Source organism: Glycine max, chromosome 3 (assembly GCF_000004515.6).
Source record: "Glycine max cultivar Williams 82 chromosome 3, Glycine_max_v4.0, whole genome shotgun sequence".
Classification (NCBI taxonomy): domain Eukaryota; kingdom Viridiplantae; phylum Streptophyta; class Magnoliopsida; order Fabales; family Fabaceae; genus Glycine; species Glycine max.
The window spans coordinates 34,052,611-34,070,036 of NC_016090.4; the positions used below are offsets into that span (position 1 = coordinate 34,052,611).

The following is a 17,426-nucleotide window of genomic DNA, read 5'->3' on the forward strand; positions in this document are numbered from 1 at the left end:
GGGCAAAACTCTAGTTGAATAATAATTCTCTCAACCAAATCATTCTAGTTTTTTTCGTGTAAATACATCTTCTCTCTTTTCCTTTTTTCCAATCTATATTACTTTACAATTTAATTCTTAATATATACTATTTGGGACTTTCTCTCTCATTTTTTTTAATTAAAATATTATAAAATATAAATATTATATTATATAATTTTTTTAATTAGTTTTAAAATTACTTATTTAATAAATTAAATTTTTTAATTTTGTTTTTTAATTTTTTTAAAGAAAATGATATTATTAAATATAATTATTTTTTATCATTTAATTTACTTAACATATTTTTTAGGTGAATATTTTTATTTAAAATCTGAATTTTCTAATATAATTATATTACTAAATATAATTAGTTTGTTTATGTCATTAGATTTAATTAAATATGAGAAAACTTTTTGTTTAACAATTTATTTATAGAAGAACATTATATTGCATTATCTATAAAATACTTAAACAATTACATTGGCTAAGGAAAAACTTAAGATGGAGATATATTAGGATAATTGTTTCTGTTATGATCATGTTGTCAGAAAATTTCACATTTTTTTCTATTTTTCCCGTACATTTTCTTCTTCCTCCGTCTCACTAGAAATGCAATTGAAAAGGAGATGATCATTTAGAGTCCTCTCTCCTTGGATCAGGTATCTAGTTCATATTCTTGCCACATTGATTGAGGTGACAGCAAAAAATAACTGTTAATTAAATGTCTTTAAAAATATTTTCAATATATTTTTATTATAAAAAATAGCTCATATTTAGTCGTTATTTTTGGGTATTTTAATATTTTCTTTTCATATCAGCAAGTGATAAATAATAAAAATATCAATTCTTATCACTTAAGCCAAACATAATTGCTAAATAAATATTTTTAAAGATATTTTTAATATACTTTTATTTAAAGATATTTTCAATATATATTTTTAAAGATATTTTCAATATAGAAGTTACTACTCTTTGAAATTTTATGTCTATTGTATAAGACAGATGTGTATCAATTAGTTTCTTTACTGTGTTTTTTTTAGTTTATTTTAATACTACTAACTAATTTTCTTATTTTTTTAATTAACGAACATAACAAAAAAATATCAACAGCACGTAAATTTAACTGCAAAAATACATATAAAGTAACTAAAAAATTGTACTCTAATTTTATCCAATTTTTTTTATTTTTTCTTTATCGGTATATCTTTTCTTTAAAAAAATAGAAAACAAAATTATAAAATTTAATTTAATAAATAAGTAATTTTAAAGCCAATTAAAAGATTATACAATATAATATTTATATTTTATATTAAAAAAATAAAAAGGAGAGAGAAAGTCCCAAATAATATATATTAGAAATTAAATTGTAAAGTAGTATAGACTAGAAAAAAAATAAGAGAGAAAACGTTTATTTAGGAAAAAAAAAAAAACAAACCATCCCTTATAAATATAGACATTTATGAAGTCAAAAGGTGATATTTCGTAGGTAGGTGTGTCTAATTTTGCATGAGACTACGTTAACACTGCACAGGAGTAAAACCACCTTCTCTTCTTCTTCTTCTTTACTCAAAAGTCAAACCTCACTCATTCTTTTTTCTTGTTCTTCTTCTCTACCAATTTCAGCTTTCTTTCCCTGTGATGACTCTTGTTCTTCGTAATTCCTCGCCCACCACCATGGCCAACTTCTCCTCCAACCAGATTCGCTTTCTCCTCAGTTCTTTGAACGAAGTCAACTTTGACTCCGTTTTCCGCCAACTCTCTCAGGTTATTCATTCATTCACTCACTGGGATCTTTCTTTTTCACACTTAATCTTTTTTCTGGGTTTCTTTCGAATTTCTTGTTTATGCTGCGTGCTTGATAAAGTTTCTTCCTTGACCCCTATCTTTTGGATTCGACTTTTGAATTGACTTGACATGCACGCATGCTTGTGTGTTCAAGAATGCTTTTAATTTTGCCACCACGTGGGAATGCTTTTATGGATTTTTTGTAGGTGGATTTTTAGTAGGTTTGTAAAGGGAAAGATACACATTAGATATTGTTTTAGGAGGGAATTAATGCTACATTACTTATTGTTATCTTATCTTCCTGTGACATGAAGAATCAATCTGGTTTTTTCAATGGGAGATATAAGGTTGATTGGGTGCTTAAGAAGAAAGGGAATGAGGGAAAGTTCACAAAAACTAACAAACTAAAATTAATATTTGCCGATAAAAATTTCTGGTTTTTTCAAACAAAAAAAATTGCTTACTACTGTGTTCTACTGAATTGGGGTATGATTATGAAATTGTTAACTGATGAGGTTTTGCCTTTGCAGAAGATTACGCTGTAGGGGCTTTAGCTGTACTGATAATCTTTATTTTTTTTCTTTTTCTGGTGGTTCATAATATGAGTATTTGAGTCTATATATGACACATTTCACAATGATTTATTTATGCCACACATCCTATGGGAAGTTCTATGATATTATTATTACTTTTCTCCATGCTTTATGGACTTGCATCTTTGTTCATATCCTGTCTTGTTCAGTGCTCTGTTTTTGTGTTTTGCTACCCTTTGAATTACCCTAATTTCTAATACCAGGCAAATTATTGGTTTCGCCAGAGACCTTATTAGATTTGCTTCGGGTTGCTCTTTATTTTTTAATTGATTCATATTTGGAATCTTCTTTGTATTGTCACTCTGATTGGATTGGTTATTGATGTGTTCTTTCTTCTGCTGACAGTTCACAGAATTTGGAACCGCTGGATGCATTTTGCTGCTTCAAACTTGCTTGGATCACTATGACTATGTCAGAAGAGATATGGAAGACACGCAGCATGAGCCAATTCTTGGGGCAGTCATTAAGCACCTCTTGGGCAAACTAAACTTCAGTACAGTGTTTTCTGAGTCAATGAGGAATATAGAAATTAATGAAAGCTTTTTAGAAAGTTTTTGTAACAGATTGCAGTTATCTTTATTGGAAAAAATTGTCATCGGTCTTGCTTTATCTGATTCTGAGAATCCTGATGCCAGGCTGTGTGGTAAGTATGAAGTTAATTTCTATTTCAGTTCTTATTGTTTTTCCTACATACATTTTACTTGACAAATAATGTTTATATCTTTTTGCAATGTTAATTCATGATCAGTGTCAATATTTTCCCGTGTTATTTATTATTATTATATATTTGACCTGAAATATTCCTCCTGTTAGGCAAAATTTTCTCCATAGCTCGGATTGAGGAATTGTGTGCCAACCCTAGTTCTTTGAGTTACCATGAGCAAATTCACAATATTATCATGTTCCTAAAGCAGTCTGAGGGTCTTTCCAAGCATGTGGATTCCTTTATGCAGATATTGTCACTTGTCCAATTCAAAGATACACCACCTTTTTTCTTGACTCGATTGCTTCCTGATGAGATGAACGAGGCTGATTTTTTAAGGTTGTAACTTATTTAGTTATCCTTATTGTATTGTATGGGTGATACAATTGTGGTCAAAAGTCATGTTAATCACGGATCACTGACTGATAACCATTTTATCAGGTTAACTACTCATCATTCAGTCAATGATATTGAAACTTATTTGATTTAACCCCTGACTAAGTGGTTAGTATAAAACCTTTTAATCATTAATTAAATTTATCATGTTGGTAAAATAAAACATGCATCCACTTTTAAATATAATTGTATGTTTGTTGTATATTATTAGTTAGTAATAGTAATTAATTCATTCATAATGTTTAATTGCATGCCTGCTTAGTAGCTTTCCCTGTCTCTTTACAGGAATATGGAGTTGTTACATGACAGTGGAGAAAATGATTTTGATGCTATTTTAGCAGACATACAGAAGGAAATTAACATAGGAGATATCGTGAAGGAACTAGGCTATGGTTGCACGGTTGATGTCTCAGGGTGCAAGGAGATACTCTCGCTCTTCTTACCTTTAACTGATAATGCGCTATCTAAATTGCTTGGCGCTATTGCTTATAGTAATACTGGGCTGGAGGACAACCAGAACACATACTTAACATTTCGTGCAGCCCATGGATACAATGTGTCTGAGTTGCCGCTTCTGAACTCTTGGAATATTGATGTCTTGATAGATACAGTGAAGCAACTAGTGAGTTTTCTTCAATAAAACTTGAAATTTCATGTTGTTATAGGCTTTTTATTCCAGTCATTGAAATTAGAATAAATTAAAGTAAATGGTTTCTTTTTTCTGATACAGGCACCACAAACCAATTGGATACGCGTTATAGAAAATCTTGACCATGAAGGGTTTTTCCTTCCTTGTGAAGAAGCATTCTTTTTTCTCATGTCAGTATACAAACATGCCTGTAAGGTATAATATCTGAACTTTACATATCCTTTTCCTGGAGCTTAATTGATTGACATGAAAACTCTGGCATAAAATTCTGAAAATGAACCTAGCAGGAACCTTTTCCTCTCCATGCCATATGTGGATCTGTTTGGAAGAACACTGAGGGTCAACTGTCTTTCCTTAAATATGCTGTATCAGCACTACCAGAAATGTTTACCTTTGCACGCTCAGGAAGACAGCTGGTATGATGTTATTTCTGTACATTTGCTGCTTCTTGTTTCCATCTCCAAAACTTTATGACAACAAATTTCTGTGCAGGCATATGTTGATGCAGTTAATTACCACAAGCATCAAAATGAACATGCAAATAATGCATGGCTGTGTCTTGACCTTTTAGATGTCCTCTGCCTGCTAGCTGAGAAGGGTCACACCAGCATTGTTCGATCCATCCTTGATTATCCCCTTAAACACTGTCCTGAAGTCTTGCTTCTTGGGATGGCACATATAAATGTACAATATAATGGATTCATATTCGTTGGTTCTCCACAGCATCCCGTTTCATGTCTTGATATATTTAGTTTGCATTTGTTGTTCTTGCAGACTGCCTACAACCTCTTGCAACGGGAAGTATCTCTGATTGTGTTTCCCATGATAGTAAAAAGTCCTGCAGGCAGTGGGATCATTCTGCAGCTTTGGCATGTTAACCCCAATCTGGTCTTGAGAGGGCTTATGGATTCTCAAAACAATGATGCAGACAGCATTATAAGAATTGTGGACATCTGCCAGGAGCTAAAGGTTGTTCTCTTGTAAAGTGTGTATTTTTCATTTTGGTCATTTTCCTGATAGATAGATTTCACTGTCGGTTATCATAGTTTTTCTTGTTTGAATCTAAAATCTAAAATTTGTTAACATATGCAGCTCTCACCCTCGTTGAGCCCTTTAAGTTACTTTGCAATAAGCCTTCATATTTGTCTTCACCAATGCCAATCCCTTGTCTTTGCTATTATCTTTTCCCATTTTTAACTCTTGTTTCATGTTTGTTTTACAGATTCTATCATCCGTGGTGGAAATTATTCCCTCTTATTATAGTATAAGGTTAGCAGCTTTTGCATCAAGAAAAGAATTCCTTGACCTTGAGAAATGGTTGAGTAGAAACTTAACCACATACAAGGATGTCTTTTTTGAGGTAATAATGCCTTCCCTCATGCCTTGATTTTAATTTTTTAAGACATTAACATTACAGATTTATGCAGCCTTTTGGTCTTGTGCATTTTAATTTGTACTCCCCTGAGTTTTTTGTAGAAGAAAAGTGGCTGACATATTTAGGATTTGCAGGAGTGCCTCGGGTTCTTAAAGGATGCCCATTTTGGTGGATCACAGAACCTTTCTGGAAAATCTTTTCATCAGTCTGGTGCTGTTCTGAGTCTCTGTGTTGAGACAACTGCTACCTTTTTGAAGGTTCTACATTAATATTTTGTTTATCAGCCTGCCCTGGCCTCATTTGATTTTCATTTTTACTGTGCTATCTGACCTTTTTCGACTACAGGTTCTTAAATCTCATACTGACTTAGTTACCTCTAGACAACATTCTGAGGAGTTGGAGAGGCTGCATATATCTATAATAGATTGTTCTCAGGTCTGTACTTTGCAATTTCTCAGTTTCCCATGCTTTATTTTATTGCACTCTTGCTCATGCTCATATTAATTTTGTTGTTACAATTGCAGTTACATAGCGCAGTCAGCACCTCCTCAATGCCTTCGTCTCGTGGATTTGTTTGTCCTTCCCGTGGAGCTACTTCAATCAGTATATTTCTGTTAACTGTGAACAGTTCCTGTTGATTAGCATAAAGCCATAAATATTAGCCTTTATTTCTGCTTGTTATTTCTGAAGATACATTGTGTTCCTTTGATCTGTGCATCTGATGTAGGGTTTGGATCTGCCTTGAACATTGAAACGTTGGCTGCTGCTGCTGAGAAAAGAGAAACTCCTATTGAGGTGCTCTAGCCTTTTACAATAAATTTATCAGATTGGCTGCTTTCTTGAGTTTTGTTAATGGATTTGATCAGTTGTTATAGATTCTTGATGATTTTATATATTTTCTTACAAAATAGTTTTCAAGTGTTTCATTTTTCATCCGCTCCCGATTTTACTTTAATTTCTTATATAAATCTAAATTTGGATTTCTTTCACCTGCTTTTTTATGATGTTAACAGGCTCCAGGGTCAGAGGTTCAGGACAAGATATCACTTATGATTAATAATACTTTTGCGGCTAACATTGATTCTAAAGCAAAAGAGTTCACTGAAATTTTGAAAGAGCAGTATTATCCTTGGTTTGCACAATATATGGTTATGAAAAGGTTAGCATGATTTATAAGTTACATCATGTATCATGTAATTGCTGTAAAAAGTTCCATCCACGTAGATATATGTGCAAGGGTATATATACCGTGAAGATTGAAGATAGTGACTATACTTGGGGTTTCATGGTGATTAAATGCAGCGGGGAACTTTAAATGGACTGTTGGGGTAAATAGAGAACTAAGAAATGCAGGGTACTTAAACAGATTTTAGAAAGTCGAAAATTTGGTTTTGGATCTGTTTTAAGTCCTACTTTACTGCATTGTTAACCAGAGTATAACAGGATTAGGGTATAAAATCACGTTGTATTCTTGCATTATGAATTATGTTGAATTCTTAGATATTTTCAGTGTACTCAATTTTCCATACAAAATATACTGAACCCAGAATTACCTAATTTGTTGACCGAGCTTCAACATGGAAATAAGGAGGACTGTTAGATGAAACAAAAACCCATTTTTAATATTTTGTCATTTCTCTCTAGATTGAATTTTAAGATAGAACTCAATGATAGAAGCTGACAGAGAACAGGAAGTCATTAAAACTCAGGATCTGAAGGAGTTGCTTGGGGAATTAGAGATGGACGGTGTTTCATGTTTTATGTGCCAGTATACTAAATCTTTTTTTTTCAACTCCCTTTATTTTTCAGCACATACTACAATACAGCTCAAATATTTATCTTATCAAATTGGTACCTCCATTTACTTCCACTTATACCAAATGATACCTTTTTTTAGAGCAAGCATTGAGCCAAATTTTCATGACTTGTACCTGAAATTCCTGGATAAAGTTAATTCAAAGGCTTTGAACAAAGAGATTATCCAGGCAACTTATGAAAATTGCAAGGTTTGAGCCTTGTTTCTGTTCCCTTCTTGATTGAAGTGAACATGTGCCTTTGAAATAATACATGGTTTTTGCAAAATATTCAGGTTCTTTTAGGATCAGAGCTCATAAAATCAAGTTCAGAGGAACGCTCTTTGCTTAAAAATTTGGGCAGCTGGCTTGGAAAGTTAACAATTGGCCGGAATCAGGTTTTGAAGGCTCGTGAAATAGACCCAAAATCTTTGATTATAGAGGTGATTCCCAAATTGGATATATTTAATTTCAGGAGCAGATGGCATTTCAAGTGATCTTTTACTTATCGAATTGTTTTCCGTGGTTTAGGCATATGAGAAGGGGCTAATGATTGCTGTTATTCCATTTATATCAAAGGTACAATCTATGATTGTTCTTAGAATGTGAGTTTGGACCTAACTCAACCCCAAAAGTTAACTCAAAGGGTGAGGGTTGTCCCTCGCTTATATACCCTATATTGATTTTATCTCTAGTTGATGTGGGACTTGGGTGTTTCCCAATAATTATGATTATTTTTTTATATTTATATTCAATAGTGTGCTACATTTTCATTCAATTTTGTGTCATAGATCCTCAAATCATGCCAAAGCAGTATTGCATATGAACCTTCTAATCCTTGGACTAAGGGCATTTTGAGATTGCTTGTTGAAATTTATTCAATGCCAAACCTGAAAATGAACCTCATGTTTGACATAGAGGTCAGTTTTTTTTTTTCTCCTTGCTGGAGTGTCATTGGCATAATTATGTCTCTCATCCAGCTATTCGTCGAAATCTTGTGTTATACAGGTTTTGTTAAAACATCTTGGTGTAGATATGATGGATGTCACACCAACTTCCCTCCTGCTGAAGGATAGAAAAAGAGAAATGGAAGGAAATCCTGATTTCTCTAATAAAGATGTCGGGGCATCATCAAAAATGATTATTGATCTAAAATGTGGCCCTGTACCTCCAGTAAATGAAGCTGAATTACCACTTGTAGTCACCAATCCATCCAATACGGGGGCTCATCCACATGTAGTGTCTCAGGTATGTTCTTACATACTTTTGGGCTCCACTGACCTCTTTTTTTGATAATTTATATATTATTTCTTTGCATATTTATGGGTTGATAGTATGCTGGTCCTCTTCATATTTCCTCGGGAGCATTGATGGAAGATGAAAAGTTTACACCTCTGGGATTGTCTGATCAACTTTCCTCTGCTCAAGTACTGTTACAAGCAACTCCTGCCTCAGCTCCTATTTCTATTAGCCGGGTTTGGAACCTAAAACTTGTTTCTCTTTATTGTACCATTTTTAAGCTTAATGGCATACTATTTTTAAGCATAACTGATTCCTACTTCTTGTGTTTATAGCTTCCAATACAGATACCTGATATTGGGACTCGTGCTATTATCAACGAAAAACTTGGTGGTTTTGGGTTGCAAATGTATTTTAATAGGTATGGTGCTCTCACTATATTGTTCTTCTTCTTGTTTGAATCTATATGACTGAGTTACTATTTTTTAATTACAGTGTGGTACCCATTGCAATGGACAGGGCTATCAAAGAGATAGCATCTAGTAGTTTTGTTCAGAGAACTGTTATCATGGCAACAAAAACAACCATGGAGCTTGTTTTAAAGGTTTACTTATCATTGAAGTCTTGCTTCTAACTGCTTGATTTCACAATTCCATTTGTTGTATATCCTAATTTAATCTTTGCTACAGTTGATATATCTAGGATATTATAGTTTATAATGCCACATTTTTTTAAATGTCATAATATCTGTTCAACTGAGGGCGAGCCCTGGTGCAGCGGTAAAGTTGTGCCTTGGTGACTTGTTGGTCATGGGTTCGAATCCGGAAACAGCCTCTTTGCATATGCAAGGGTAAGGCTGCGTACAACATCCCTCCCCCATACCTTCGCATAGCGAAGAGCCTCTGGGCAATGGAGTACGAAGTTTTTTATAATATCTGTTCAACTGCTGCTTGGTAGGTAATGTATATAGAAATGGCTGTTGTATTCTTGTTGTAACTGGAAGCCTTTTTTAAAGCTTGTTCTCATACCCAGTTTGTTTTGCTTGATTTTAATTTATGTAATTCATTTGCAGGATTATGCTATGGAATCTGATCAGACGCGTATATTAAAGGCAGCACACTTGATGGTTACTAGTCTTGCTGGGAGTTGGGCTCATGTTACATGCAAAGTAATTTCCATAAATGATAATCTATCCTGTTTGTTTCTATCTTAGCAAATCCTTTTAGCATTATATGCTTTTAGGATCTGTTTTGTTTTATTTTCATCTGCCTAATGTATCTCTATTTCTTCTAGGAACCATTATGGGTATCAATATATAGTCAACTGAGGAATTCACTTCAAAACTTAAATATTACTAATGAAATTTTGGAACAAGCTATGCAACTTGTCACCAATGATAATATTGATCTGGGATTTGCAGTCATTGAACAGGTTGCTGCTGATAAGGTTAGCTGCTAAATGTGTTTGTGGTTATAGTTATTTGTGGCAGTGAAGAAGATGTTGTGCTTTTGTTGCTTCTTTTATTTGGTGATAACAAATAATTTTACAGTATTTGCACCATAATTTATATGATGTTTCCATTGTTTTAATTACTGAAGTATATAGTAAGGATACATGTGAACTACCAATTGGTCACCTCTGTAAAAAATTTGGGTTTGTAACAATCAAATTGTATACTTTCTTGTATGTGATTATTTGATTACTGTTTGAAATGCTTTCTGCATTATAGTCAACTCTGGTGAAACAAAAAGGGGATCGAGTAAAAAGCACCTCCATAGGTCAAATTATTTTCTCCTTTTCCTTTTTTGAATGAGAATGAAGATGTACTAAACTAAAAAGAATTGCAAGGCTACAAAAATATGAAGAGTAAACTAAAAGAGGGACAGTATCAATTTATATTTGTGTAGGTAATGGCTTTCCTTCTTTAATCCTGATAATACATCTTGTATTATGTGATTTTTCATTTTATAGATTTTTTTGGTGTATCCTTGAAGTTTTGATAAATGACTTTTCACTTTAGTAAAACAATTGGTTAACTTGGGTGGCTAAAACTGCCATTTCTCTTCTGATTTTTAATTTACAGTGATAAACATTGGTTATGAATAATAATAATCTGTTCGTTCCAATACTTACAGGCTTGTTACCTTTCATGCTATCTACTATTTTACAGGCAAAAAACACCATTGATACAGAGATTACTCAACAACTCTTTTTGAGAAGGAAGCATCGAGAAGGTTTCAGTTCTACATTTTTTTATGCAAACAAGGAAGAATTCAAAGGGGTAGATTCTGTTGAACCAGATCCTTCTGGGTTCTGCAAGCAGGTATCTTGAAATTGATATATAAGTTTGAATTTTGTTGCATGGCTATTTGGCACAAATTGTGTTGGATATCTATCATATCTGCTTTATAATTTGACTGTAAATAAAAAGTCTTACTTTTGATGCCTTGTGCCACTTTTGATTCTAATGTAATCCAAGATTCATTTCCGCTAGCAGTACCTGAGGTTTGACTGAGTAGAATAATTTATTGTATATGAATATGGAAGAGTTTGAGCAGATTACACCTTAAATTGCTCTTAGAAGCATGATTATTTCTTTTTGTGTGTGTTTTTGTAAGATCTATAAGCTCTGGGGATAGGAGAATGAATACAACGAGTGAGAATTCTATATTTTGTGAAGTTATGATGCAAAAATAATTGAAAAATTCACTGCCTCCACTTGGGCACAAGAGTTGTAATTTAGAACCAGTAATTTCTGAATTTTGGTCTGTTGCCAAACTTTGTGCTGTTAAAAACTAAAATTTGGAAACCCTAAAATCTGATACAGATGCGTTTCATATTACATACTTGTCGAGAAAATATGGAATTGTTGCTAAATTGATAGAGTCATGAAAGAAAACATGGAAGATACTTGAAAGTTATGACTTATGACTATTATAAGAACAATCTTGCTCTGAATGCCTGGGTATATAACACAATATAGTTTCAGAATGATACTTGAAGTTGAATATTTATCATGCACATATTGTAGGTTGCCGTGTTGTTTAAAGAATGGTACAGGATATGTGAATTTCCTGGTGCCAATGATACAGCTTCAGCCCACTTCATCTTACAATTGCATCAGAATGGGCTGCTTAAAGGGGATGATGTTACAGATCACTTTTTCCGACAATTGATGGTGGCATTTCTTTCTTCATGCCGGTTACTCTTTTCTTGATGGTGACAATTCATGCTTAAAGGGGATTGTCGATCTAACCTTGCTTTTTTCTCCAGGAACTAGCTATTGCACATTGCTTATCCACTGAGGTGATTAATTTGGGGTCACTGCAATCTCAACCACCGACAATGTCATTTCTTGCAATTGATATTTATGCAAAGCTTGTCTTCTCAATCTTGAAGGTTTTCAGATGTATATCTTTTTCGTTTCTCTTATTTTCTTTTGGGTAGCTTTAGCATCTTAGCTGTTTAATTGGTTGTTGGAACAGGGATCAAACGAACTTGTTCTTCTTTCCAAGGTGTGTAATAAACTAAAATTTGAATGCATTCTCTCTCTATCTCCCCCTCTCTTTCTTTTGTGCTTTATTAATTATATATAATTGTAGTCTAATGTTTCCCATTGATTCATGGCAGATTATGGCAGTTACTGTCCGATTCATTATAAAAGATGCAGAGGAGAAGAATGCCTTGTTTAATCCAAGGCCAGTTTTCAGATTATTCATCAACTGGCTTCTAGATCTTGGTTTGCTAGAGCCTGTTACTGATGGTGCAAATCTCCAGGTGTTTGTCACTTTCAGTTACTTCTTCAATAGTATTTGTATTAGTTTAATTATTGGGTACAAACAACTGTTCAACTTGTTAATACCCAGAAACATTGTTACACTTGTTTTGTGAGTTTGAAACTGTTGAATTTTATCAGTAGATGCGTTTATGATTGACCAGTAATCAGCTGGTGATTAAGCTGGTTATTTTGTTTGTGTTGATTTCGATTGCTTTTGCCAATGCATTTTAATCCCCTTTCCAAGCACCAAATAAGTTAATATTACAGGCATGTGTGTTTGACTAATACCACTTCATGTATTGCAGATTTTGACTGTTTTTGCCAATGCATTTCATGCTTTACAGCCGCTTAAAGTTCCTGCATTCAGGTTAGGTTTGTCTACTTATGATTCATAGTTTTCTGTACTGTGGTTTAAGTATTTTGCTGGATTCATTAAGAATTCCAATTCTTATTTGTGGAAAGATGAAAATAATGTTGATTAGGGATCATTTGCTTCTAGTTTACATTGTTGGATCTTTCCTTGCTAAATCCATGTATCTTTTGCTTAATGTCCTTGTAGAGAGATCTTAGTTAGAGTTCTTCTTTAGCATGCTTTCAAGAGGTTTTGGTTATGGTTATGGTGGCTCTTATCTAGGAATTGTTATAATAGAATTTGAAACTTTTGTGTTTATGTTATATGATGCACAATGATAAGTTGATAATGCATTTTCTTTGTATCTATACAAGAGAAATACAAAATGCAGTACTTTCTTACCTGTATTTGTATACTAAAGTCCATTAAGTATTTTGCTCCCACTTGCATACTATATTGGAATGATTACGTATGTTAATTGTCCTGAGGCCATTTATCATTGTTTGGAGTGAGTATCTTTTATTAAGTTCGTTTGATTATTATTTTCAGTAATAAATTGAACCTAATGGCTCTTTCTTAACAATTCTTTGTCTGTAAAGTCTACAAATCATTTTTTATCATATATATCCATTTTTAATACTTGTTTTGTTTGATATTGTTTTATAACTCGGTTCCTTTGTGGAAATGTTTCTTCAGTTTTGCATGGCTTGAGTTGATTAGTCACAGGAGCTTCATGCCAAAAATGTTGACTGGTAATGGTCAAAAAGGTTGGCCTTATATCCAAAGGTTGCTTGTAGATCTGTTCCAATTTATGGAGCCTTTTCTGAGGCATGCTGAACTAGGAGAACCGGTTTGTCTATATCTCGGCCTCAATTATTTGCTTCCAACTGGGTCTATGCACAATAATGCTTCTTACATCTACATTTGTTTTTTTTTTTGTACTTTTTTATGACCAGGTTCGTGTCCTCTATAAAGGCACACTTAGGGTGCTCTTAGTGCTACTTCATGACTTCCCGGAGTTTCTCTGTGATTATCACTTTACCTTTTGTGATGTTATTCCTTCAAGTTGCATACAGATGAGGAATATCATTCTAAGTGCATGTCCGCGTAGTATGAGGCTGCCAGACCCATCTACTCCTAAATTGAAGGTCTTAGAATCTCTTACCTACCTTTAAACGTTTGTTTAAGATTAAGGAGCATTAAGTTGACGTAGTTGATGTGACAGCCTTATTCTTCTGTACACAGATTGATTTGCTTCAAGAAATAAACCAATCGCCGAGCATTCTGTCGGAGGTTGATGCAGCACTTAAAGCAAAGCAGATAAAGACCCATGTAGATGAATACCTTAAGGCCTGTCCCCATCCCTCTTTGAATTGGTTTGTTATTAATTGATGGTTTTCTATTATAATTCAGTAGAATGATTATGTATTTATGTTTGTTGCATTTTTTGCTAATCTATAATTTGTGAATTCTTTTTGCTGAATTTTTTTTTATTTCTTTAATTGTTCACTATAATTTATTTTGTTCTACATATTGTCTTGCTTAGCTTATTTATTTCTATATTCATTTTTTTTTACTTTCTTTTTTTTTTCTACAATTGTTCAATCAAATTTTCTGCAGACAAGACAACCGAGTTGGTCATTTTTATCTGAACTGAAGTATAAGCTGCTTCTCTCACCAAATGAAGCAGCCTCTGCTGGGACTCGATACAATCGGCCATTAATTAATTCGCTTGTGCTATATGTAGGAATGCAGGTACTTTAAATTGAAAACTTTTAATATTTACCTCCGCATTAATGCAAATGAGTCAATAACCACACGGAGCTTCAAAATTACTGAAGTTATTCTTAACCATGTTAGAGCGTAATACTATAAATCTTGACTGATTGGAGTCATATCCTTTCTTCTTTCTAATATTTTTTAATATGTAGACTTGTGTCACAATTCTAGATAATGCATAAAAAAGTTGTTTTTTTTCTTTATAGTATTTATATTAGTAAATGTGTCATGGGCCAACAACTTTCATTAGGAGAATTAATGATTCAATATTGAAGATTTGTGTTGAGTTTATGTTTAGCTTCCATCCTTCAAGAGTAAAACTTCTTACTGTTTAGACTAGAAAAGACCAACTGCTGTCAGTTAAGGACAATTTTAATGACAACCAAGTAACAATTAGTAACTGAACTGTGACTAACTATAAGTTGTAGCTGTTACTAGTTGAGTCTTAAACAATTTTTTTATGTTTTGGTATAGGCAATCCATCAGCTTCAGGAACGAACTCCCCATACACAAACATCAGCAAACGCTGTCCCCGTCGTAGCCTTATTTTCAGTTGATACTGCATTGGATATTTTCAAAACACTAATTGTGGACTTGGACTCTGAAGGGCGCTACCTTTTCCTAAATGCTATTGCCAACCAACTGCGTTATCCTAATACCAATACACACTATTTTTCCCTCCTCCTTCTGCACTTGTTTGAAGACTCAAACCTGGTACATCTAAACTCGTGGCATGTTTTTATCTTTAGCTTTAAATCAAATAAATTCAAATCAAGCCTGTTTTGTGCTTCTTTCTATTAAACTTGTGTTTCCAATTATGTTTTATATGGTCTGGATAGCATATATTTAACTGGGATTTTCATGTTTTGGCATAGCAGGAAGTTATCCAAGAACAGATAACTAGAGTCTTGCTAGAACGCCTATTTGTTGAACGTCCTCATCCCTGGGGCATCCTCATTACTTTTTTGGAGTTGTACAGGGTATATCCTTTTATTTTATGGCTTAAATATGTTTTTATATATTTCTTTAAGTTGATGTTTTTTTTTTTTTACTTTTCATTCCTATAAATTCATTTTTCTAATTTTAGGTTTCAGGTTTGTGTCTTTTTAATTTTAATGTTTATAAAATATTTTACTCATTTTTAATCTCCTTAAGTTTGTATCTTTTTTTAATTTTAAAAGGACTAAAAATAAAAATAAAAATTATAATCTTATATAAATCAAAATTGAAAAAACACAAATTTATTAAAATTAAAAGTTAGCAAAATATTTTATAAGGATTAAAATTGAAAAAATATTAACTTAAATATCTTATAAGATATTTTGTTCACTTTTAATTCTCATAAGTTTATGTTTTTTTATTTTACAGGAACCAAAAATAAAAAATTATAATTTTTTATAGACAAAAATTAAAAAAAATACAAACTTACTTACCGAAACTAAAAATTAATAAAATATTTTATAAAAATCAAAATTAGAAAAACATCAACTTAAAAGGATTAAAATTAAAAAAATAAACTTACATGAAAAAAAACTCTAACTTAAATGAACATAAACTCTATCCTCCACATGTTATTAACCGAATCTCTTTTATTTTCTCTTTGCCATTTTTTCTTGTCATTTGCCAGAACCCTAGGTACAATTTCCGGAACCGGAGTTTCATAACGCCAGAGATTGAAAAACTTTTTGAGTCGGTGGTGTCTCGAGCAGGTCCAAAACCAGTGGATGAGAGCTGAGTCTGATAGGTCATAGTCTTTTCTTTTCCGCTTGTTAGTTCTGTCTAGGCTAGCTAACCATGTTAGTTAGGATTGTTAAACTAAAACGTGCTCTTTCTACATTGTAAATCATGTTTTAGTGAAATTATCTTCTTAATTGTAGATGATAGTACTTGTTTCTAGAGCTTCACTAAGACATCCCCATATAAACGAATAAAAGAAACTGAGGGATACAAAGTAATTGTTAGGGGAAGCGTTTGTTATAAATAAGCTCGATAGTATTATTACTTCTAATTTCTAACTAAAAAAGGCCAAAAGTTTATACCTGCTATCAGAGGTGGAGGTTGAAAAAAATATTTTCTTATACTAACTCAAAAACTATTAAATTTATCTATCTATCTATCTATATATATATATATATATATATATATATATTGGTAAAAACATTTCATGAAACATTTAGTTTTTTTCTATACAAAGCATATTTTGTATGAGATTATGTAAAAAAAATTGTGAAATTTTCAATAAATTTAGGAAAATAATCATATCTTTATCAAAGTTGTAGAAAACTGTCCAAAAAATAGGGAGAAATCACAAAATTCATATTAAAAAAAGCTACATAAAAAATGATATTACTATATTTCTATTTGCATTTTTTATACTTGATGAATAAGTGTTTCTTAAAGTGTTCTTAGTGCTAACTTCATGACTTCGACATCTTGAGTTTCTATGTGATTACCACTTTATTCTTTATGATGGTTATTCCTTGAAATTGCATAATGTGGAATATTAATTCAAGATCATTTTTGTGTATTATGAAACAGTTAGATCTACATTTACACCAAATTAATGCAGTACATTATTGGGAGAGGACGATGAATTTTAAGTGTGATTAAGTTTTTGACCGAGAATTAGTTTCATAATTGTACTACTCATCAAACCTTATTTAGTAATGGAGATACTCTAAGCATTCCATTAACTATATATTAACGTTCCAACAAAAATACTTGGATGCATCAAAAACCACAAGTTCACCAAGTTAAATGCATAAAAAATGGACAAATTTTAGCATATGGTGCTACTACAGTTAGCGACGAACTCGCTTTAGGAAAAAACGTCTTGGTAGCTTATGTCATGGGAAGGGTATTTTCATATGATCATTTTCCTAAATTTATTGAAAATTTAGTGAGTATCTAGTCTATGAAGATATTTATATTTCTTTTCACATACAAAAATATGAAATTCATAC

At 32.5% G+C, this 17,426-nt stretch overlaps 1 protein-coding gene across 1 annotated transcript; it reads left to right on the plus strand.

Annotated features, from left to right (window-relative positions):
- Positions 1-1,695: 1,695 nt before the first annotated feature.
- LOC100818196 (CCR4-NOT transcription complex subunit 1) lies at positions 1,696-16,357 on the plus strand. The gene is made up of 37 exons (XM_026127857.2): positions 1,696-1,785; positions 2,745-3,042; positions 3,213-3,441; positions 3,784-4,120; positions 4,229-4,342; positions 4,435-4,563; positions 4,640-4,831; positions 4,922-5,116; positions 5,370-5,507; positions 5,657-5,779; positions 5,868-5,957; positions 6,047-6,125; positions 6,250-6,317; positions 6,536-6,681; positions 7,420-7,528; positions 7,612-7,758; positions 7,847-7,894; positions 8,107-8,235; positions 8,324-8,563; positions 8,650-8,790; positions 8,890-8,975; positions 9,050-9,158; positions 9,627-9,722; positions 9,848-10,000; positions 10,725-10,877; positions 11,586-11,732; positions 11,828-11,953; positions 12,040-12,069; positions 12,185-12,331; positions 12,638-12,699; positions 13,381-13,534; positions 13,641-13,832; positions 13,930-14,034; positions 14,305-14,439; positions 14,938-15,177; positions 15,342-15,443; positions 16,091-16,357. Exons 1-37 carry the CDS (start codon positions 1,696-1,698, stop codon positions 16,196-16,198), a joined length of 5,187 nt encoding a protein of 1,728 aa, XP_025983642.2. The 3' UTR covers positions 16,199-16,357.
- Positions 16,358-17,426: the final 1,069 nt, after the last annotated feature.